The following is a 25,830-nucleotide window of genomic DNA, read 5'->3' on the forward strand; positions in this document are numbered from 1 at the left end:
CTGCTGGACGTCGCGGCGGGCCGCGAACGCTGGACGTCGCAACGAAATTCCACCTTTAGGCTGCTCTTGCTCGGACATTACCGCCGGGCGGTAACCGATTTTACATTCCCACTGAATAGTAGGAACTTGGAAAAAAAATTTTTTTTTTTTGTCGTTTAAATTCTTTCTTTTCTGCGTTCTTCGATGATGGTTGATTTCATCTTACGTTCCTTCGTGACCTTTCCGTTGATTATGGTTGGTATCTTTAGTATTCGTATTCTTACGATAGTTTCTGAATTTCGCCACGACTCCGTTTAGCATTTTGTTCTCTTGTTACTCGATATACTAACTAACAATCAATAATACGGTAGGAGTTGTTATGTGAATTATATTTCTTTTATAGCATGTATTTACTATTTTCTTGTAATATTGTCCTGTAATTGATCTTTGTTGCGAAATAAAGTGAATTATTATTATTATTACTGTTGGTGATATTTTGGGATTTTGGGAACAACATGTATTTATTAAAATAAATATATTTTGATTTGTAATAAAATATAAAAACAAAAACAGTATGTTAAATAATATTTTACCGCTACATATTTTATTTTGCCCTCTCCGTCCATAACAGCCTAAAACTAACAATATAAAATAATAAAATACATAAACAATCGCACGGAAAACAAACGAATTTACAACAAAGGTGTCGAATCGAAAGGTAATAAGCGAAAACGGTTTAAGTAAGTAAAGTTATCCTTAAATTTACGATTGAAACGGCAAAAACTGCTATTATATTTATGTTATAAATTATCGAAAGAAATAATAGTAATAACGCAAAAAGGCAACGGCACGCGGTGTTCCCAAGCGGTCACCCATCCAAGTACTAACCGCGCCCGACATTGCTTAACTTCGGTGATCGGACGAGAACCAAAATTCAAATTCAAATTCAAATAAAACTTTATTAATTATAATTGTTACAAGAGATATTTACAATTTCACTTAAGAACTATGTAATATTTCATTTTGTTAAAAATCGTCATAAACTTGTCTGGGGCAATGTGCATTTTAAGTTAGCTTTAGTTAATTTTCGCGGGTATTTACAGGGGGGGTAGTGGGGGATAATAAATATATGTACATGTCACTGAAGAAAGAGCCGCGTACAAAAGATGTTTTCGATTGGTCAGATAGCCAGTCATTCTAATTCTTTTCAGCAACTCGCCGGACGTCATAAACGGATCTTTCAACCCAGGTAATTGAAAATGTTTGGGCTGTTTGAGGTTAGGGTTTTGGGGGCATTTTGGGGATGTTGGGAAAGGGGGGGAGAGTGTGTGTTGGAGGGGTTTTGTATGTGGTGTATGTTTTAAGGGTGTGTGTTTGTTTATATGTCGGGCATGAGGTTTAGATTGTTTATTTCGTGAGGAAATCGGTATTTGGTGTCTTATGTGGGATGGCTGGTTATGTTTTGGATGATTGGATTTAGGTGGTATTTGGTGCTGTTATAGAATTTCTGGTTGAGTTTGGAGAGGACTTGTTTGATTGGTTTGGTTTTTGTGATTTCGTGGAGGTGATGGATGTTTATGTATCGATTGGAGTTAGAAATAATGCGGAGGGTTTTGTTTTGGCAGGTTTGGAGTTTCTTAAGGTTGGTTGGAGCGGCGTTAGACCAAATGGGGGCGGCGTACGTTAGTGAGGGGCGGATGATGGTGGTGTAGAGTAGGGTTTTGTTTTTTAGAGATAGGGAACTTCTTCTGGATATGAGAGGGTATATAGTTTTTATGGTGGAGGATGCTTTGGCAATGGATTTTTGGATGTGGTTGAAGAAAGTGAGTCTTTGGTCGAGTGTGATGCCTAGGTATTTGATTTCGGTTTTTAGGGGGATGTTGGCGTTGGAGATTTTTAAGGGAAGGGGAATTCTGGTTGGATGGTTGTTTTTCGTGAATACTATGGATTCGGATTTTTGGGGATTGACGGTGATTTTCCAAAGGTTGTAATATTTTTCCAGGAATCTGAGGTGGGTTGGGTTGGGCATGGCTATTTTGGGGTCTCTGGAGTGGGAATAGATTGCTGTATCGTCAGCATAAGTGGCGATTTTGGTTTGAGGGATGTGGGGAAGGTCTGAGGTGAAGACGTTGAACAGGTGGGGGGAAATAACTGCGCCTTGGGGGACGCCGGATTGTATTTCTTTGGGATGGGAAAGGGTCGAGTTTAATTTGACTTGGATTTTTCGGTTGGTGAGGTAGCTGTGGATAAGTTTAATGAGGTAAGGTGGATATTTGGATTGGATTATGAGGGGAATTTGGTTCCCCTCATCCGGAAGCATTTGGTGGCGGTGATTTGGTGTTCGTTTTGAAGGTCTTCGCAGATTTCTTGGGGATCGATTCGGTGGGGCAGGCCGTCGATTACAAATGCCTGCTCTCGGTTTTCTTTAGGGGTGTGGGTGTGGAATGGTGTATTGGATGATTTTAGGTTTTCTATAACAGTTTTACGTTTGTTGGAATCTTTTGTGTATATAGGCACCCGATTTGGGTGTAACGGAGGGTGTAGTGATCTCTTCCGATCCATTTGTTGAGATCGTCTGTTATTTTTTTATGATTAGATGGGCCGTCGATGTGCATGGCGATCGGCGGGCAGGTGGGTTTTTTGGTTGCAATGGGTTTTTGGATGGGAGGATTGATGTTGGAGCTTGGGGTATCGAAGACTTCGCGGAGAAGGGAGTACTGGTTCGAGGTGGGAATAGTTGCTACGGTGTTTGATTGCGATGTTGATGGGAGTGGATTTGATTTTTGGGGGTTTTGGGTTGTTTTTACTGTGTTTTTGACGTCGAATTTGGGTTTTTTGGGAGTTGTTTGTTCGTCACTGGATACTTCCCCCATTTCTACACTATTTTCGGTGTTTTCGGTGGTCACCGTTGCGTCGGATTCCTCTTGTTAGGTTCCAATTTGTGTTTGCCCATTTTGGGCCGCGTTTTGTCGAGATTCGACACTTTTTAATTTTTAAACACGAAAGTTTTTAAACTTAAAAGTCACAAAACGACCGTTTTCGTTAGCACTCCGGTACCTGCACGGGTACCTGCGTCCCGGACCGACCCGACCGTTGAGCCGGGTTTCATTGTTCGCGCTCGTTGCAGAGTTCTAAGAAGAACTTTCAATTGTTACGACGGGCACAACGTTAGGACACGTGCGCACTTATTAAAAAACGCTTAAGATACACTCGGCACTCAGGAGAGGTAAAAAACGATCCGCTCGGTACGAGGGCTCGAGTCGAACTGGGACGAGAACCGGTACGTTCAATGTGGTATGGCCGTTGCCTATAGTTAATGCTTTATTGCGGCTTGCGTGGAACTGCGCGGCACATTTTCGACCCGCGGTGTAACTCATTGCACATCACGACAAGTCGAAGCAGCACACTGCTACGTAATACACATCGATAACCCGGGCCGACCGATGCACCGCACGTTCGTACCCGAACAGCAATGCGTGGAACTGTGTCATACTGTGCGGCACATTGTCGACCTGCGCTGCAACTTAATTCACATCACGGCAAATCGAAGCGATGAGACGCCGGACCCGTTTCCCGTTCCCATACGAACTCGTACCATCGAGAAGTTGAACTATTTTAGAAATTTAATTTTTTCTATTTCCCACTGAATAGTACCGACTTTCAATGCAATCCGGCTAACCGGGTATCAGTTCGACGTTAAAGAATTTTAGAAATTTAATTTTTTCATTTCCCACTGAATAGTACCGACTTTTAATGCAATCCGGCCAACCGCGTATCCCACTGAATAGTACCGACTTTTAATGCAATCCGGCTAACCGGGTATCCCACTGAATAGTACCGACATTTAATGCAATCCGGCTAATAGTTTTATCAAAAGTAGGAAAAAAATTTATTTATATCGCCCGTCGTAAAAGTTACATCCGCCGTTAAGGATTTTACGGGGCCCGACCGCTGTAGCGTGCGAGCGGGCGATGCAGCGCGCGCTCACAGCGCCCGAACCGAACGACATAACGACAGACCATGGTTCCGTGGTAACTATAGGAGGTCGGTCCGTCAGGATCGGTCTCCGCCGGCGAGATGCGATATGTACGTTCTAACGAACCGACGCGTTGCAATATGTGCTGAAGTGAGTGCCGTTAGGGTTTCGCTGCGTATTTTAGAGGTTTATTTTACAAAATACAAACTACGCCCTACCACCCTCAATGTAACGGACTTATAGAAAGAAGCCATAGGGTCATGAAGGATACAATGTCTCACTATGTTACAAAAGATCCAGCCGCGTGGGATGAATGGCTACCGTACGTGCTACTAGCATATCGGTCTACCGTGCATAGTAGCACGGGATACACTCCCCATTTCTTGCTGTATGGTCGAGACATGGAATTGCCTATAGACGCGTTTTTTGGGTGTGGGTGGCCCAACTGGGTGAGATTTGGTCTACATCTGGGATTCGCCTTGACCGGCCATGGTCCGATCCGTGCGACGCTTCACAGACTGGGTTTGGAGGATTGTAACAAATGCTCTTGTGGCGCCGTAGAATCGGTTGAGCATATGTTGGGTGAGTGCGATAAGTATTTAAGGTTAAGGAATGAGTGTGTGAGTGATTTGGGATTGAGTGTTTGGGAAGAACTAGATTGGAGTAAAATTATGTATAATAAACTTACGTTTAATGTCTACAAAAAATATATAGATGCACTCTTCGCCATTAGGAGAATGGAGTGCGCTTTGTAGTGACGGAAGTCGCAGTTACTGGACGTCTTGAAATGACACAACTGTTATTATTTTAAGTTTTAGTACATAGATACCTGCGTCCTCTGGCTGCATACCGGGGTGCCTTTCTATTGAAGCCTCCAGTCTAGGGAGGGACGTCACTGATGGACGATGCCCTGGAACCTGAAACAGAGATAAAAATAAATAAAAGAAGGAAAAGGAAAAAAAAAAAAGTTAATTATTCAATTAGTTAAATGTATAAATTGTAAATATGTAAGTAAATATATTTGTGGGTAGGTGCTGAATGTTGATTTAGGAGTGGATTGGAGAATGGTGGACCGGGTGGCTGATCGCTGGTCACTGGGGCGGAAGTCCTGGGGACGGTGCTGCCTGTGCGACGCTGCCTTTGGCCTGGGGACCCTGTTGGGGTTGCTGGCCGGTGCGCTAGGCCGTCCCCTGCTGCCTCCTTTCCCTTCATCGGGCTATAAACGCTGGGGGGGTGGGGAGGCGGGGGGTGGACCATTGGGTACTGTGGGGTCGGCGTGGCCGGCTGCTAGGTGCCCCTTCGGTCGCCGGGGGGGACGCGCGCTAGGGAGTGTGGCCGCTGCTTGGGATTGATGCCCTGGGAGGGGCGGTCGGCGCGATGGTGCGCCTTTCGTGGTGTGTCTGGGCGGGGTGAGTACAAATGCTTAATGTTGTCTTGCGTTGGTCCTTGTTTGTTTAGGCTGCGATGGTTGGACAGTGGTTTCGCTGGTACGTGGGGCCCCGCCTCCACGTGGCAGGGACGGTAACTTCCCCCTCGGGGGAAGGCTAAGTGGGCTGTGTATATGAGAGAGAGATTGGAGCGGCAATGGGCTATGCCTTAATGCCGCATGTTGTGTTGAGTATGTTGTGTGTGTGTGTGTATGGTCGAGACATGGAATTGCCTATAGACGCTTTCCTTCGACCAACAAATCGCCATTACGATTACGATGAAAATTACGCGACAGAGTTAGTAGCACGAATGAACAGTGTTTACGATATTAGTATACGAAAACTTGCAGCTCGTAACTTTGAGACAGAATAAGTATTACAATAAGAAAAGTAAACCTCGAACTTTTAATGTAGGTGACTTGGTATTGTTGAAAGAGGTAGCTATCAAACCCGGCTTAAGTAAAAAACTAGCTCAACCATGGGGAGGTGCCTACCTGATCACCAAAATCTAAGGCTAGGGAAGAGCGTAAGCCGCTGGATGCTATCGTACAAAGCAGAAGTAGGGATGATGATCCTTGTCACGAGTCAAGGATGCCCATAATTCATTTACCAACACCTGAAGCGATTGCTGGAAATAGTGCCGAGCTGGCAACCTCCTACGAAACTCAGATTAATACGCCTTGTCCAGCGGTAGCAAAGCAACCGAAAACCCTAAACTATTATTAAGACTCTTTTTCTCGCCGGTGTTAATTATCAGAAAATTGTACGACTTCTTCAATATGATAAAGTTTATTAACAATTTTATTAATTACAATCTTATATTGACTTTTTCAATATTATTTATATTTTTCGTTAATCATTTTTTTATTATAAAAATACAGTAGTCGTAGCCCACTTTTTATAATTAGTTTCTTTTTTAATATTTTGATTCACAACAACTTGCCCCCGGTGAAATCAGCCTTTTGATGGTAGAAATCTACTTTTCTGACATCCAATAGGCTGATTCTCATCACAAGTAAGCATTTGCCCAACTCAAGGTTTTATGGTCTCTTAATTAAAACATTGGACAAATAATAACATGATAAATTTGTCTAATATTTAAGTCACAAAACAATAACTCTTACATCTCAACATTATAACGAGATAACGAATCGACGTTGCCACACATTTTTCCAGGCTTATAAACTACCGTAAAATCTAACGTTTGTAAAGTAAGCGCCCATCTTAATAGTCTAGCGTTTTTATTACTCATTTGTTTTAACCAAGTCAGAGGACAATGATCTGTTTCAATAATAAAATGAGTTAAATATAGATACGGTTTTAATTTATTCACTGCCCAAACTAATGCAGCACATTCTAACTCACTTGCACTGTAAGCTTGTTCTCTCTCAGTTAGCTTTTTGCTTAAGTACAGTATAGGGTATTCTTTATTGTCGTCATCACGTTGGGATAAAGTAACTCCCATTCCTTGTTTTGAACAATCAGTTTGTACTATAAATTTTCTTTTATAATCGGGAGCTTTTAACACTTTACTACTAGTTAATTCTTGTTTTAAATTATTAAATGCGTTTTCCTTCTGTTCATCCCATTCAACCTTGTTTTTGGCTCCTTTTCGTAAAGCGTCTGTTAAAGGACTAACAATTTCTGCATAATTTGGTATGTAATGGTTATAATATCCAGTTATCCCTAAAAAGATTCTAATATCTTTTTTTGTTACCGGTCGTCGAAATTCTTTTATTGCAGCTACTTTTGCTTCAGATGGAGTTCTATAACCTTGTCCTATTTTATGTCCCAGATAAACAACTTGAGCTTTTCCCCACTCACATTTCTTTGCCTTTATTGTAAGACCTGCCTTATGCATAGCTGTAAACACAAGTCGCAAATGTTTCAAATGATCTTTCCATGTCATTGAATGTATTGCTATATCATCTAAATAAGGTTCGGCAAATTCGTTATAACCTTCCAAAATTTTATCCATTAATCTTTGAAAAGAAAATGGAGCGGATTGAAGTCCGAATGGCAAAGTTACTGGTTCAAATACTCCTCGATGAGTTATAAAAGCTGCATATTTACTTGCACGCTCAGTCATTCCAATTTGCCAGTAAGCTCGTACAACATCTATAAGACTTAAATATTTTGCGTTACTACACCGTTCCACACAAGCTTCTATGTTAGGTATTGGGTGTTGTTGAGGTATGGAAATAGCATTTAAAGCTCGATAATCTATTACTGGTCTTGGTTCTTTACCTTCTATTTCTATTATAATCATCGGCGACGAATATGGACTGTCACTTGGTTTAATTACGCCTAAGTTAAGCATTTTATCTATTTCTTCATCTATGATTTCTCGTACTCTCGGAGATTGTGAATACGGTTTGCTTCTGATAATCCTTTCTTCTTTCAAAGCAATATTATGTTGAAGCAAATTGGTTCTACCAGGGCGATTTGAAAATAACCCAGGAAATTCTCCAATTAAATTCTCCAAATCCATTCTTTGCTCTTCTGTAAATTCTCCAATTCCCTTTGATTGTTGTAAAACTTCTGTAGCCAGTAAAGTTGCTTCCTCTTTCTTTTCCAATTCATATATATTCATTTCTGTTTCTTCTTCCCCCGAAGATGTTACGTACATCGCAACTATTTCAGGTTTTTCATAATAAGGTTTCAATAAATTTACATGTATAAGGGTTTATTTTCTTCTTCCAGTTAGTTCTTCTAATATGTAATTGGTATCTGATATTTTCCTTACTACTTTCTTTGGACCTTCCCATTGCATTTGTAATTTATTCGTTCTAGCTGGCTGATATATCATCACTTTATCCCCTTCTTTGTAAATAATTTCCTTTGCTTTTTTATTATAATATTTCTTTGATTTATTCTGTGCTTCTTTCATACTAATTTCTACAATTTCTTGCATGTTTTTCAATCGTTCAAGTAATTTCAATACGTAACTAACTACTGGTTCATTAGTATCTCTGCCATTCCATAAGGCTTTTAACATCCTTAATGGAGATCTAATTTGCCTTCCATAACATAACTCCGCAGGACTGAAACCATGTGCCGCATGTGGCGCACTTCTTACGGCAAATAATGCTTGATCAATGTACTCGTCCCACTCTTTTCCATGTTCGTAACTCAAAGCTCTGAGTATTCTTTTAAACACTCCATGAAATCTCTCTACTGCATTTGACTGAGGATGGTATGCAGAGCTGTGGATTATTTTAATACCACTTTGTTCCAAAAATTCCGTAGTTAGGTTGCTAACAAACACTCTCCCCAAATCTGTCTGTATCTCTGAAGGGAAACCAACTCTAGAAAATATGCTCAATAATCCTTTTACCACTGATTCTGAGTGAGCTACTTGTAGTGGTAATGCATCCGGAAATTTAGTTGCACAGCACATCAAGGTAAGTATGTACCTATTTCCCTTTTCCGTTTTAGTCAAAGGTCCGACAATATCTACATTTACTTTCTTGTACGGTTCTGTTATAATTGGAACTAGGCACATAGGCGCTTTTACTTTGTCTGTGCTTTTCCCTACACGCATACATACGTTACAATATTTTATTTTATTCTTGACATCTTTATTTAGTTGTCTCCACCAATAATTTTGTTTTATTCTTGCAACCGTCTTTTTACATCCTAAATGGCCCATCCACATATTATCATGCGCAATATCTATTATCTTCCCTCGTAGACTTGTTGGTACCACTACTTGTTCATAGTGTCTTCCTAATTTGTCTACAAATCTTCGGTGCAATATTCCATTTAAGATCTTAAATTTAACACCATTTTTGTCTTCTTTAATTTCTGCTTTATCATAGTATTCTTTCAACGTAGGGTCTCCTCCCTGCAACAACCTCAGTTTATTAGGATTTAACTTTGTTATATCATCATAATCGGTTTTTCCTTTAGGAATTATCAACATTTCTTCTAAAACACTTTCTTCCTTCTTTTGCTTATCCTTTTCATTTACTTTATTTTCCTGTTCTCTTAATTCTTTATGCTTTTCATTTTTCTGATTTTGTTCTACTGGAATACTTTGTTGTTCTAATTTTAATTTTTTTGATTTTGATCGGGTTAATGCAAATACATTTTGTACATTATCCACATTACTGAACATTTCCCACGTTCTATTTGAGAATAGATACGAGTATCCGTTTGGCAAATTACTTGTAACTGCAGCTTCTGTTTCAAGTTCTCCTATTTCTGGTAAATTTAATTTTACTACAGCCACTGGTAAAGCCACACTTTCTTCATTCAGTACTCCTCTAACATGTACATATTTCCCAGAATAATGTTCTGTTTTGACAATGTTTTTATGTACTACATCATAACTCGCAGCACTGTCTCTCAAAATGTTTACTTCCTTACCATTTATTTCCCCTTTTAAAGTATATGGAGCAAATAATTCTTCAACTTCTTTCTTAGTATTTAAGTTAGCTACTACTTGCTTATTTTCTTTGCTTTCTTTGAAATTAGGACATTCTTTTGATCCTTTAAAATGACCTATTCCTCCGCAAGCATAACATTTAAATGGTCTTCGTTTATCAAAACTTCTCTTATCTCCTTTCCTTTCGCTTTCTGTTTCCATATTGGAAGGATTATTCTGATTCTTTTCCCTTTGTGTTGATGTTTTATGTTCCTGCTTAAATTTATTATATCCATTTCTATCATTAATAGGACCCCTCTTCGAAATGTAAACATCTGCTTGTTCCGCTGCTTCTTCAATTGATTTTGCTTTATTGTGATCTTCAACCCAAAATCTCATTTCAGATGGTATTGAACTGTAAAAGTTTTCTAAACATATTAATTGTATTAATTTATTTATATCACTGCATATCCCTTCGCATTTAATCCGTTCTTTAAAATTATTCTTCATTTGATAAGCAAATTCAGCATAACTCTGATCAAATTTCTTTTTACTATATCTAAATTTGGCCCTAAAGACCTCAGAAGTTAACTGATATTTTTTTAATAAACTGGCTCTAACTTTATCATAATCCTTCGCATCTTCTTCGCTTAATCTAGCCACAACTTCATTTGTGGCCGTTGACAATACACTGGTCAATCTCAGTGGCCATGTTTCTTTCCCGCAGTTTAATTGAATACAAACCCGTTCAAAGTTGATCAGGAATAAACTCATATCACCGTTATCTTTAAATGGTTGTAAATACTTATTCATATTAAAACTATTGATATTAGAATTACTAAAATTAGAATTCTCAGAAATACCTTGCACCCTAAACTGTGCAAGTTTTACTTCAGTATCTAACTTAGCAATCTCTAATCTTTCAATTCTCTCTTTTTCTTCTTTTTCTTTTTTTTCTATTTCAATCTTTTATAATCTACCCTTTTTAGGATTTTCAATCCAAGTCATTATTTCTATTTTAACCTCATCTACAGTGTAGTTAGAATTTATTATTTCTTTAATTATTTCTAATTTTCTTTTCTTTTCAGGTAATTCAAATAATTGTGAAATATATTTTAACTCATGCACCGTGAAAATACTAAATTCAGCCTCAGAACTCATTTTATTTTTGATATAGACTAATAACGTAACCTTTTATTTCAATTAATAGTAAAATTAATACAATTTCTTTACAATTAGATTAAACTGATCCAACTTACAAAATAATAGCAATTGGTTGTTTATTTGTTATAAAAACTCTTTCAATGAGACCACAAAATCTCAAGTGAAAACAAATGCTACTTACTATTTGTAATTCCTGTTGAATTTCTATCTTTTCTAATTTGAACTACGTTTCTGCTTTCGGTTGCTGTTGCTCCGTGAGCACCGCTTCTCCGTCCAGTCGCTGTTCTGCAAATTTCGCTTTCCTTTCCGGTCGTTGTTGCCCTTTGAGCTTCGCTTCTCCTTCCGGTTGCTGTCGTCACGTGAGCTTCGCTTCTCCTTTAGGTCGCTGTTATCCCGTGATCTTTGCTTCTCCTTCCGGTTGCTGCCGCTTCTTGAGCTTCGCTTTCTTCAAATCAACATCGAAACAAGGATACAATTTCTCTTGTTATGGAATTCGTGCTGATCGGACTATCCCACCGATATGCCACCAGTTATTAAGACTCTTTTTCTCGTCGGCGTTAATTATCAGAAAATTGTACGCCTTCTTCAATATGATAATGTTTATTAACAATTTTATTAATTACAATCTTATATTGACTTTTTCAATATTATTTATATTTTTCGTTAATCATTTTTTTATTATAAAAATACAGTAGTCGTAGCCCACTTTTTATAATTAGTTTCTTTTTTAATATTTTGATTCACAACACTATGATGAACCCAGTACCAGTACGAAAAGTAGTAGTAGTGAGTGGGAAGGAGATGACGTAACTAGAGAGTTAGAAGAAGTGGTGGATGAATCGTTAGATATACGAGATGAAATAATAGACGATTCGCTAGATGTACCATTAGCGGTGAGGCGAGAAAGAAGGATCATAAAACCTCCATCCAGATACTTGGATTAGAGATATAAAAGAAAAAATAAATAAAATAAGCGAGAAAATTAATCATAATAATCCCATTTCTTTACAGGTATTTAAATTCTCTTAGGTACAGGTAGTGGTTAGTATTTGTCTAAATGTTCTGAATATTGTCTTACCTTTTTATATTCAAGACGCACACACTTTAACGAAAAAGAAGGATGAGATTAACACTGTTTTTATAGAAAAATGTATTGAGAATTCACTTTTACAGAGAACATTGACATATGTTGAAAAAGATACGAATTGATAATTGTTGACAAAAAACAACACGAAAAAACGGCCATGGATACGGCCATGGATACGGCGATGGATACGGTCATGGATATACAAATTAACTTTTAAACTTTTAACATTAACCGCCCGCCTTGCCGTAGGCAACTAAAGAATACAAATACAAATTAGACCTAAATACAAAATGAAATTGAAGAAAATTTAAACATGAATTGAGTAGGTATTGAGTTTTAATCGATGTCTGGCAGCAAACAAATTTTCGTGAGTGGTCGTGTAAGGGTGGTGGTCGGAGTCTTCACTGTAACGACACGTTCGAGGCCATCTGAACCGGCGTGTAATTTGATGATTCTAGTCAGTAGCCATTTTGAAGGCGGATATCGTTTATCCTGGAGTAAAACCAACTGTCCCTCTCGAGGTAAATTTTTCGATTCGAACCATTTGGTGGGGATTTGCATTTTTTGTAGATAAGAACGTGACCAATTCTTCCAAAAGTCATCGATGATTTTCCGTAAGTGTTGCCACCGAGAGAGGCGAGATGTTTTCTCGTCGTAAAGAGATGCTTCGGGGACGACGTTAAGTGCAGTACCAATAAGAAAATGACCTGGTGTAAGAATTTCATAGCTGTTAGGATCATCAGATAACGAACAAAGGGGCCGTGAATTAAGAACCGCTTCTATTTGAACTAGTACTGTACTAAATTCTTCATAAGTAAGTAGAGTATTGCCAATAACTTTTCTTAAATGACCTTTTACAGATTTCACTCCGGCCTCCCATTTTCCACCAAAGTGGGAAGCCGCTGGCGGATTGAATTTCCATCTGGTACCGTTATCACTAAAAAGGTTGGCGAGCTTCTTGAACTGATTGGATGCTGCATTGAACATTGATCGTAGTTCTTTGTCTGCTCCGACAAAGTTTGTACCTCTTTCGCTATACATGCATTCGGAAATACCTCTTCGGCCTGTGAACCTCTTGTAAGCAGCAATGAATCCGTCTGTTGAGTAATCTGTAGCCAATTCCAAATGTACTGCTGAGGTACTTAAACAAACAAACAAGATTAAATAGCTTTTATACGTTTTATAGCTACGTCCTCAAACAGTTCGGAGAAAAAACGGTCCAGCATAATCAACGCCAGTATGAAGAAAAGGTCTTGATTGGTTAAATCGTGGGGAGGGAAGTTGGCCCATAAGTTGTTGGCTCGTTACCACACGTTGTCGAGAGCAAATCATACAACGATGAATCAGTGACTTAACGGAAACTCGACCACCAATGATCCAAAATCGACGTCTAATTGAAGCTAACGTGAGCTGTACACCACCATGCAATGTGGTTTTGTGGTAATAATCGATGATTAATGTAGTGATTGTAGAAAACTTCGGCAAGATAATAGGATGCTTTTCATCGTAATCCAAATTAGAAAACTGAAGTCGGCTTGTGATCCGCAAAAATCCATCCCCATCAAGGAAAGGGTTCAAACGATAGAGAGAACTGGTACGAGTGATGGTCCGCTTCCATCTTAGTAGAATAAGTTCTTCAGCAAACTCTAAATTTTGGCATTCTTTAACCCAAAATAGTAATACTCGATTTAATTCATCTGCTGATAAAACTCCTGAAACACTCGAAAGAAGATTATTTTTGTCAAACACTCTTGCGCACCACGCAGTCACTCTCAGGAGTCTTGTTAACGAAGAATACTTATTTTTTAAATCCCAGCCCTGGCTCTTCCTAATGGCTTAGTTGGAAACTGGAATTGTGACACGTTGCTCAAGATCGACTTGACTAGGAGGACTTGGAGATTCTTTTGGCCACTGAGTTGATGGATACATGAGCCAACAGGGTCCGGACCACCAAGACGAATTCGATTGAAGTTTGATCATCGTGACCAATCGCGAAACTAAGTCCGCTGGATTGTCCTCACCTGGCACGTAGTTCCAGTGTACTCCCGACACCTCATGTATTTCAGTAACCCGGTTTCTTACATAGTCTTTCCATCGAGAAGGATGGCCGCGAATCCATGATAGCACTACTGTTGAATCAGTCCATAAGTAAATTGAATGTTCAAAAAGTTTTAAGACCGATTGCACTCTTTTTAACAATCGCACGAGTAAGACCGCGGCGCATAATTCTAATCGCGGAATTGTTACGCGTTTAAGAGGTGATACTTTAGACTTTGACACTAAAATTGATACGCGCAATTCATTTTGAATTGAAACGCGAAGATATAACACTGCTCCGTAAGCAATGATGGACGCGTCCGCGAAACCGTGAAGTTCAATTGAGGTTGCTCGACTGGACGTTCCGATCCATCGCGGTATGCGGATCGTATTGATTTTACTGAATTCTTTTCTTAAATTATTCCAACGAATTTTCAGTTCTATTGGAAGAATATCATCCCAGTCAAGATGTTGTATCCATAATTCCTGCATCAATATTTTGGCCGATGTGATCAAAGGGGAAAGCCAACCAAGAGGGTCATACAAACGTGCAATGAAAGATAAAACATTTCGTTTTGTTACTTGGTGGGTTTCATTATGGAAAGAATTACATTTAAATAAAAATTCGTCTTTATGGTTAACCCACAACAAGCCCAATGTGTAAATAGCGTGATTTTCCTTAAATTCACAAGTTGAGGTTTCAGCAAGTAATTTTGAAGGTATGATATTCAATACATCTGTTTCGTTCGATATCCACTTTCTGGCTGTAAATCCGCCCATTTTCAATACTGTATTTAGCTGATATATGATTTCATGTGCTTCTTCAGCAGTTTCAGCGCCTGAAAGTATGTCATCAACATATGTGTTGTAACGAAGAACTTCAAACCCTTGAGGAAACTTTTCTTGATTTTCTTCAGCTAATTGTTTAATACATTTCAATGCTAAATACGGAGCACTTGATAATCCATAAGTCACCGTACAGAGTTGATAAGTTTTTAATTCATCGGACGGCTTTTCACGCCATAGGATTTGCTGAAAGGGCCAATCATCCTGATGTACTCGAATCTGGCGATACATTTTCTCCAGATCGCAGGCAAACACAATCGGATGTCGCCTCCAGCGTAAAAGTACATCAACTAATTCCGTCTGCAGTTTCGGTCCAACATTTAAACAATCATTCAAAGACAAACCCGAAGACGATTTTTGAGAACCATTGAAAACAACTCTGAGTTTTGTTGTTGTACTAGATTCACGTATTACTCCATGATGAGGTAGATAAAAATGTGGTTGATCTAAGCAAGAAGTAATTTGGCGCATATGGTCGAGATCGAGGTATTCTTTCATAAATTTGCTGTATTCCGTTTTTAATTTTTCATTTTTAGCGAATCGTAACTCTAACCGATTGAATGACTTAAGCGCTATGTCAAGCGAATTTCCAAGCTCTTTCGGAGGCTTTCGAAACGGTAATCGAACAACAAATCTACCGGAAATATCACGATCATGAGTATTTTTAAAATGTTCTTCACATTCGTACTCCTCTGATGACGCATAAGGTAATTGAGTTTGATATTCTTCCTGTTTCCAGAATGATTGCATGACTTCGAGCAGCTCGTGATCAATGGAACAATTGAATCCGTAACGACTATTATCTGTTACTTGTTGGTCTGAGAGAATTCCCGAAATAAACCAACCCAAACTTGTCTGTTGGGCAACCAACGAACCGTCAATATTTTTAATAATACCGATTTCAATGATTCTTGAGTAAATACTGACTCCCAAAATTAATTCAATTTTAGTCGTTGAGCTGTATTCAGGATCGGCCAAATTAAATGAATCAAGATTGAAGTCTAGATTTATTGAACGTTTTTTTGGCAAGTATGAAGTTAATTTAGGCAAGATTAACGCTTCATCATTAAATGTTGTTTGATTATTTATTTTAGAAAATAAATTTATTCTTACGGACCCGTGAGACATGATCGTGCGTTGAGACCCAACTCCGGAAATTGGTATCGATGCTGTTTTTCGAGGTAAATTCAGCCTTTGAACTAAAGACTCTGATATAAAACAGACTTCTGAACAATGATCTATCAACGCTCTCACAGTTACTGATTCGCCCGTTTCGGAAAATATCCCAATCATCGCAGTAGCTAAAAATACTGGGGTGTTAATATGATGAGAGTTGATCAGGTGAATAGATGCTGAAGCAGAACGTTGCATGTTAGAACAACTTGGCGTGTTTTGATCGATTTGGTTAGGATCTGAATTTTTTACTTGAGTTGAGGTATTGATCGAAGGCTTTGAATCATGTAAGCTCGTATGATGGTTTTTATTACATAGTTTGCATCGTTTAATATTTCGACAATTTTTTCTCAAATGCGGTCCGAGACAATTGAAGCACAGATTTTTTGATTTGATAAAATCTGATCGTTGAATGGGTGTTTTTGAAAGGTATTGCTGACACATCGACAAGTAATGATTTGCGTTACACATTGCGCAACTTGCATTATAGGGAGTTGCATTATAAGATTTTACAATACCTTTCTGAACTGAACTTTGAAGAGGCTTTCTAATAAATGAGAATTTTTCAATTGACTCAAGAGCTCTCAAGCGATTGAAAAGAAATTTTTCAAATTCTACATAAGATGGGGGTTCAAGATAACCTCCAATAACTTTTTCCCATTCTTTAATCGATTCTGAATCAAGCTTTCTTGTAAATAAATAAACTAGGAGATTGTCCCAATGTTCAACAGAACAATTTAATGCTTCCAAGGCACCTAATGCTTCTTTAATCTCTCCTAAAAATCGTTTAAGCTCGACTGATGATTCACTTTTCACGGATTTAGAACTAAATAAAACTGCAAGCTGAGTGTTGATTAACAACCGGCGGTTTTCGTACCGATCTACCAAAATTTCCCAGGCTTTTGCCATGTTATCGTTTGTAATTAACAAATTTTTGATTAAACGAGCAGGTTCATTTATGAGGCACATTTTTAAGTACTGTAACTTTTCGCCGTTGGAAATATTGTTATCTTGATAAACCATTGAATTAAATAAATCACGAAATTGAGTCCAGTTTGCGAAGTCACCGTCGAATTTCGGAAGATTAATAACCGGAACATTACGAGTGCGAAATGGTGCTGTTTGAGCTTTTTCAGTAACGAGAACGTTTTCGGGTATTGAAAGTGACTCTTCGTTGCTCTCTAATAATTCAATCATTTCGCTTTTTGTATTTAAATAAGATTCTTCGCACAAAGAAAATAAATCTTCTGAAAAATATATTGTTTCGGTATAATCCAATTTATATTTAGATAAAAATTTATGATTTTCATTAAACTCTTCCCAGTTAACGTCTAGACGTTCAAGACGGGTCTTTACGGCAGCGCGCGTGCGTTTCACGATCGCGAGTTTCTTTAGATTGTCTATTGTTCGGTTAATGAGTCCATATAAGTCATTTTGCCGTTCGAATAAAACGTCTGGATTTTTTGACTCGGTCATTTTAATTAACTAAAATATTACGTAGATATTGACACCATAACCGACGAATCAAATTTAAAATCTTGTAAATTTGTCTGAAAATCGCAAGATCCGGCTCGAAGCACCAAAAAAATGTCTAAATGTTCTGAATATTGTCTTAGCTTTTTATATTCGAGACGCACACACTTTAACGAAAAAGAAGGATGAGATTAACACTGTTTTTATAGAAAAATGTATTGAGAATTCACTTTTACAGAGAACATTGACATATGTTGAAAAAGCTACGAATTGATAATTGTTAAAAAAACAACACGAAAAAACGGCCATGGATACGGCGATGGATACGGTCATGGATATACAAATTAACTTTTAAACTTTTAACAGTATTGTAAACTTGGAATTCCGAGGGTAAAACTAAAATTAGCTTATTAATCATATGTATTGCTATCAATAATATTCCAAGTAACGGAGATATTAGAGTTGTTAAATTAAATGTATCATGTTAGAAGTTAAGGGGGGGAAAGGGAAATTTAGACTGTTTGTATGTTACAGTTTACCTCATTGTGTGGTTTTTCATTGGATTCCATGTGCGTATGGGTTTAGCTATTATTGCGTATGACTGTGATGGCCCTACAGTAAATATTACCAGAATATCCCTAAGGAACGTGGCCGATTGTTCAATTATAGATTCGGCATATATGGAACAGGTTATTAATGTACAAGTCATTCAGAGAGCACATATTCATCGTCAGAGAGTGTACGGGTGTCTAGTGGAAATAACTAGACAAATTACGCACTGTGGTATGCATAGCCATTCCTCCGAGGTACGGGAGGGGTTGTTAACGTATATTTACTCCCTGGGAGCAGACCAGTGTCTTAAAGCCCACAAATATGGCATTATTAATTTGATGGGTACCCACATGTTAAGTAAATTAGAGCCAAACTCGTCAACAACAATACCAAAAGTATTTCATGGGAAACTAAATGTGAACGGCGAATGCGCTGGAGGAGTCTATTCAGAAACTGGTGAAACTTGGGAAAATGTGGTAGTGCAGGGTACTGTGAAAATACTCTTAGAAGACTACTTAACGGCGGTCACTTTAGAAGATGATATAATTAAGCTACGAGGCGGAGTGACCTGTTCATATTTGGGTGGGTACTGTATCGATGCATTATATGGAGAGGTAGCTTGGGAACCGACCCCAACACAAGACTGTCGAGCTCAATTAATAACTTTATACGAAGGAAAAGCTAGTTATGTAGAAATACGGGGTACAGAAGATAAGCTTGTGGTTGTCGAAAACCAAGATCGAGTATTTGCACTCACTTTAGTAAAAATAGCTTATACTTGCTACGGGGAAGCTTGGTTAACAGAACATCCGAGGATCGTTGTTCACAATGTGAGCAAGATGGGTAGCATAGAATCCACACGAGGAAATATCGCTGAAAATGTTGATCTGACCGCCTACATAAACAGCAAATTTTTGTAATACTTGTTACCATGAGCTACTGGTAGTCGATGCAGCTAACAACTCGTACTTCATGTCGCCTTTAACTCATGCACTACAAGAGTATGCAGAACAGGTTGACTGTAACCCTATCACTCCGCCTGTATATCAGTTTGAAGGCTCATGAATAGCATTAACTCCTTACCCTGTGCCACAATCACCGCCAGAGGAGCTTCAGCCCTACGATAAATCGCCAATGAAGTTCAGCCCCGTAATGAATTTGGGAGCTGCTGGTATTTACAACCCGGACGATGTAAGGAAAGCCCAAGAAATTTTACATGGGAATATGGAAAGGTCAGCTATCAATAATATACTTATCAGAAAACTACAAGGGAAGAAAACAGAAAATCAAGGAATAGATGCGAGTCAAATATTCGATGCGGAAGAGATGCGCAAATTCGCAAAGAGTACCCTATCATATGTGTGGGGATGGTTCACGGAAATTGGAATGGCCGTTAGCGGGGTCATAGGATTACTGGTTCTGTTCCGTCTAGTAAAAGGTTTGGCTAGTGTGCAACTAAATGGTTATGCTATCTACAAGACCATGGGATGTGGAATCGTTATTTTGGCGAGTTTCTGGAACAATCTAACAATGTGGCTGCTCAACAAGCAAAGCAGAGCTGAGACTACCACACAAACTATGCCAGCTTCTCCAACAAAATCCACAACTGAGGCAGAGACGAGCGAGAGCACCTCCTGTCCACGAATATACCCGAAGCTACCTACAGCCCCCAGCTGGATGGGGACCGGATCCTCGCAATGAAGGCGGTCCTGCGCTCTAGCCACTGATCCGATAGTTGTAGCAGTGGACCTGAGTTGGGGTGAGTGTAATTACGCGATGGTGGTTAACGATAAGTGCGGGGGTGATACCTAAAAATTCGATCAGTGCTGTAACAGACCGTAAATTCATGTGTAATAAACAAAAAAAAAAAAAAAATCTGACTGGTACATGGAAACAGTTAAAGGTGAATTGTGGAGGTCATCAGTCTATAGCCATCGGCACGCGTTATTGTACTAAGATTATCTTGTTCTGTAGTAGGTTAAGCAAAGTGTGGTGCGGTTTGTTATTAATGGTTTCATACAAATAAGGCTAACAGTGGTAGCCTTCTTTCAATAAGGTGGGAGGGATGTAACAAACCGCATCCCACCTGTTAGACGTAAGGAATTTTTATGTAGAATTTGTAGATGTTTAGATGTTTTAGATGCTTTAGATGTTTATCGCGAATCTAGGGTTCGAGTTTTTCTTCTTGCCGCCCAGTAGCAGAGAGTGTAGAAACCTATGGCGTTGGCTCTACGGTACAGGGTAAATTTGGTTGGTTTGATATCGCTGAGTTTTGTTTCGTGCGTAGACTAGACAAGGCTCAGCGTTCTTGGGCCGTGGGAGCCATCGCGTGGGCGTGATAAGAGCGCTGGGCGGGATAGAGAGACAGGAGGGAAAGACTGGAGCCGCGGAGTCGACTGAAAAAAAAAAGAGGAGAGAGGTTTGAACGGGCGTTGAGTGAAGTTAGAAACTTTGGAAAAAGTAATTGTTTTGTTTTCAATTTATATTTTTTTGTTTCGGTTTCTGTGTTTTTGTAGTACAAATAAAATTGTCTTAAGGAGTTATAGCGGAGTGTGAAACGTGGACGTTGGGAATGGCTAGAGTAGATTGTAAGTAATTTTAAGATTATCACGCAGTTAATTGAGTAAATCGTTTTGAAAAGTATTGTTCATTTTTAATCCAAAAATGCATTAGTTATTGTTCCCTATTTTTTTTGTAACAAATTTAAAAGTTAGTTTCCAGTATAAGTTTTCAAAATAATTCTCCGTTGTTTTATTGCTTTACCTGTTTTCAGAGTCATCCATAGACTGCTGTTCGTTTTTAAGCGTGCGCGATAGCAGAGTGCACGACCTCGCCTGGTAAACGGCACGAGCCGCTCCGTGTCCTTTACACAGAATGGTGTTGTGAGAGTAGTAAGGAAGCAATCTGATGAACATAAAATGGAGATTGAAAATATGAGGAAACAAGTAGAAGAATTAAAAGAGGTGAGAAAACAATCTGAGGAATTTAAAATGGAAATTGCAGTATTAAGAAAAGAAATTGAGGAATTAAAATCATGTAAGGCCACCATTCGTGTGGACAATTCTTTTAGTCGTAGTTTTGCTTCCGTTACAAAGAAAAGTATTAAAAATATTAAAAGCTGTGATATTAATAAAAGTGGACCAATTGTATGTATTAAATCTACCTCTATAAATAGTATAGGAGGATGATATTTTAGATTGTTTATTTAAACAGAATGAAATCATTAGAGAAAATTATAAGGATATAAAAGATTTAGAAAAGGAAATTAAAATTAAAAGAGTTTTTAAAGGTAAAGAAAATAAATGTAGTAAACATGTAGTAGTAGAAGTTACAGGTAAATTGAGGATTATTATTAAAGATGGTTTAAATATTGGTTGGAATAGATGCAAAGTAGAAGGCCATAAATCAGATAATTGCAAAGATGTTCAATTTTGCAAAAATTGTGGAGGACAACACGATGTTAGGAAATGCATTTCAAAAGAGAAAAAATGTATTGCATGTATTAGAAATAGGATTTCAGGAGATATAAAACATAGTTGTTTTTCTAAGGAATGTTTGTCGTTAAAGAAATTTTTTATAGAATTTAATAAGAAGATAGATTATGAATAATGAAATAATTAATATAAATTGTGTTCAGATTAATTTAGGAAGAGGCAAAAATTCTACATTTAATTTAATGGATTATACTTCTAGGAATAATATTCATAGAGTTTTTCTACAAGAACCTTGGGTCATTAAGGAGGAACTATATGGTATTAGTAGGAAATATAAAATTTTTAACGGTTTTCCAGTGGATAATAAACCAATACGTAGTGCTATTTGTCATAATAAATAGTATATTTGTAACGCCATCTAGTGGTGAATTAATAGAATGATAGAGACAAGTTGTAACACAAAAAAAAAGAATAAAATACGTTATCGTTAAGAACATGTTGTTCTTTGTTCCTAAATAAAAACCCAAAATTAAACATGGTGTCAGTTTGTGTTTAACCAATTTAACTAAAAGATAATTGTTAGTTAAAAGAAAAAAAAACGATAAATATTTAATTTGTTTTAAGAAGTTGGTGAGATTAAACGAAACATCAGGATCCTAACCTAAAAAAAAAATAAGGAAGGTGAGTGAAAACTGTATACTCATGATGCAAGAATTTCTAAAAGTTCAGATAGAAAACATAACTCTCTTAAACAAACAATTACAAGATATGCAGAGCCAAATAAATAGTTTAAATTCAACAAACGAAAATACAAATGTTCCTTGGCCTAAGCCATTACAGATCGACGGAAATCTTACAGAAAATTTCGAATTATTTAAAAATAATTGGGAAAATTACGAAAAAGCCACAGGAATAGATAAATGGGTAGATAAGGAAGGTCAGAAAGTTGGAATATTACTAGCAGTAATCGGAGATGCAGCTAAGGTAAAATATAATAATTTTGGATTAACGGAACAGGATAAAGGTACCGTAAAATCAGTTTTCAACAAAATGGCTGAAAAAATTTTGCTTAAAAGAAACACAATGTATGAAAGATACAATTTCTTTCACTGCAATCAATTAGATAATGAAAGTTTTGATAATTATTTAATTAGATTATCCCGATATATAGATAATTGTGATTTTAGTAAGATAGATCCTACGACAATTAAAGATGTGATGTTAAGAGATCGTATTGCATTTGGTATTAAAGATCAAGAACTAACAAAGAAGTTTCTTAAAGATGATCCCGAGAAGTTAACTTTGGATGATGTTATTAAAGCATGTAAAATAAATGAAATCACAAATGACAGATTCAAGAGTCTAAATACAAATGAAGTTAATAAGATTGAAAGACGAAGTCAGGAAAATGACAGAAAATGTAAATTTTGTGGTAAACAACATCCATTTAAGAAAGATGTATGTCCAGCATTAAAACATTTTTGTAAAATTTGTAAACGTAAAGGTCATTTTGAAATATGTTGCTATCAAAAGAACAAAAAATTCAAATTCAATGATAGAAATTCAGAAAAGGGTAAAGGAAAACATAAACAAGTTAAAGAAGTTGAAGGAGAAGAGGAAGAAGAGGCAAAAGAAGAGGATTTTACAGTTTATAAAATTCAAGACAATTCTGCAATTGGTGGAAACGTGACTGCAAATTTAAATTTGAAGTTTGACAACATTTGGAAACAAGTTTCATGCATGTTGATACAGGATCAAATGTTTGTTTGATGGGATATGAATATTTAATAAGATAATTTAAAAATGTAAAACCAGGTTTACGAAATTCTAATTACAAGTTGAAAGGATTTGGAGGACCAATAACGGTTAAAGGGGAAACAACAATACCTTGTCGGACCGTTATTATCTGCAAATGCTAGTAAAGTTTTGGGACCGGTTAAGTTTTGCAATGAAGTAATTATTCATAAACAGGAAGATAACCAGAATCTTATAAAGGATGCTGAAAACATTGTAAAGGAATATGATGATCTATTTGAAGGCTATGGAGAATTACCTGGGGAAGTTGATTTGGAAGTAGACCCGATGGTAAAACCAACAATCCAACCAGCAAGAAGAATTCCTCTAAGTTTACGTAAAGAAGTTAAAGAAGAATTGGATAAACTAGAAAAAGATGGAATTATTGTTAAAGAAGAACAAAACACAGACTGGGTGAGTAATCTTTTAGTTGTAAAGAAACAAAAAACCTTCCGTGTTTGTCTCGATCCGATTCCATTGAACAAAGCACTCAAAAGACCTCATTATCAATTCACGACAATAGACGAAGTACTGCCTGAGTTAGGTAAGGCGAAGGTATTTTCGACAGTTGATACGAAAAAAGGCTTTTGGCAACTTAAACTTAATACAAAAAGTAGCAAATTAACGTGCTTTTGGACACCTTACGGTCGTTACAGATGGGTAAAATTACCATTTGATTTATCAACAAGTCCTGAAATATTTCAACTGAAAATGTATAATTACACATGATTTAAAAGGTGTAGAAGTTATGGCCGATGATATTTGGATTTATGGAGCAGGAGATACTATGAAAGACGCAATAATTGATCATAATTCTAATCTTTGAAAATTGTTCGAAAGACTAAGAAAATACAACTGTATATTAAATAAGTCAAAATTGAAATTGTGTCAAAATTCGGTAAAATTTTATGGTTATGTTTTAAGTAATTCCGGATTAAGAACTGACGACCAAAAGATTGAAGCAATTCAAAATATGCCTAAACCAGTAAATAAAGAAGATCTTTATAGGTTTTTGGGAATGGTTACATATCTTAGCAGGTTTATAAAAAATCTAAGTACAAGTTCAGCTTATTTACGAAAGCTATTACAAAATAATCAAAAGTGGATTTGGGGAAAAAATGAAGATGAAGAATTCGAAAAGCTTAAAAAGAAAGTAGCAAATATTGAAACGTTAAAATATTACAACCCAAATGAACCAATTGTTATGGAATGTGATTCAAGTTCATCAGGATTAGGAGTAGTTTTATTTCAAGAAAATCAAGTAGTAGCATACGCATCTAGAACACTTACAAAAGCAGAAAAAAACTATGCTATGATAGAGAAAGAACTTCTATCTGTGGTTTTTGGTTGTTTACGATTTGATCAGCTACTAGTAGGAAATCCTAAGGTGACAGTGAGGACAGACCATAAGCCATTGATAAATATTTTTCAGAAGCCACTTTTAAAAGCACCTAAAAGACTGCAACTAATGTTAATGATATTGCAAAGGTACAATATACACTTGGTATATATTCAAGGAAAAGAAAATGTTGTGGCTGACGCTTTATCAAGAGCAACTATAAATTACAAAGACAAAGATTTTGAACAAGAAATGAATAGATTTAATATATATGAAGTTAAAGGTACAGCATATGAACATGTAACGAAAATGGTGGAAAAGATTAAATTGGTTTCTGTAGTTCATTTTACAGACGAAAGACTTAACAGCATAAAAATTGAAATGGAAAAAGATCGGTGTTTACAAAAAGTGAAACAATTCATTGTAGAGGGTTGGCCAAAATATATAAAAGACATACCGGATGAAATAAAAATTTATTTTAAATTTAAAGACAATTTAGCTTACCAAGACGGTTTAATAGTTTATCAAGACAGAGTGTTAATACCTCAAACGTTAAGAAAACTAATTACATTAAAATTACACATAGGACACAGCGGAGTGGAGAATAGTTTAAAATTAGCGAAACAAAACGTGTTCTGGCCTGGTATGACTCAATCCATAATAAACGCAATAAGAGAATGTGAAGCTTGCGGAAAATATGCAAAAGCACAACAAAAATTACCAATGATGTCACATCAAATTCCAGAATATCCTTTTCAAATAATTTCTATGGACATATGTTTCGTCAAATATCAAGAAAAATCATTAAAAGTTTTAGTCATAGTAGATCATTATTCTGACTACTTCAAAATATATTTTTTGAAAGACTTAAGTCCAAAATCAGTTATAACTAGAATAAAAGAAACATTTAGTCGATATGGAGTTCCTGAATTAGTTATATCTGACAATGGAACGCATTTTGTTAACAAACAAATGCAGGATTTTTCAAGGGATTATGTTCAAACATTCAACGTCATCACCATATCATCAGCAAGGAAATGGTAAAGCAGAATCAGCAGTAAAAATTGCTAAAACACTGATTAAAAAGAGTGGTGAAGATATCTATTGGACATTGCTTCATTGGAGAAATACACCAAACAAAATGAATTCGAGTCCAGTTCAAAGGTTAATGTCAAGAAAA

At 37.0% G+C, this 25,830-nt stretch overlaps 3 protein-coding genes across 3 annotated transcripts; all 3 read right to left on the reverse strand.

The window, feature by feature from the left end:
- Positions 1-814: 814 nt before the first annotated feature.
- On the reverse strand, positions 815-24,280 carry LOC139429114 (uncharacterized). The gene is made up of 2 exons (XM_071194610.1): positions 11,097-24,280; positions 815-4,872 (listed from the first exon to the last, which is right to left on the reverse strand). Exon 1 carries the CDS (start codon positions 17,532-17,534, stop codon positions 13,839-13,841), a length of 3,696 nt encoding a protein of 1,231 aa, XP_071050711.1. The 5' UTR covers positions 17,535-24,280; the 3' UTR covers positions 815-4,872; positions 11,097-13,838.
- LOC139432730 (uncharacterized) lies at positions 8,069-10,564 on the reverse strand. Its single transcript, XM_071201495.1, has one exon. It carries the CDS (start codon positions 10,562-10,564, stop codon positions 8,069-8,071), a length of 2,496 nt encoding a protein of 831 aa, XP_071057596.1.
- On the reverse strand, positions 12,339-13,043 carry LOC139432731 (uncharacterized). Its single transcript, XM_071201496.1, has one exon. It carries the CDS (start codon positions 13,041-13,043, stop codon positions 12,339-12,341), a length of 705 nt encoding a protein of 234 aa, XP_071057597.1.
- Positions 24,281-25,830: the final 1,550 nt, after the last annotated feature.

Source organism: Onthophagus taurus, chromosome 2 (genome assembly GCF_036711975.1).
Source record: "Onthophagus taurus isolate NC chromosome 2, IU_Otau_3.0, whole genome shotgun sequence".
NCBI lineage: Eukaryota > Metazoa > Arthropoda > Insecta > Coleoptera > Scarabaeidae > Onthophagus > Onthophagus taurus.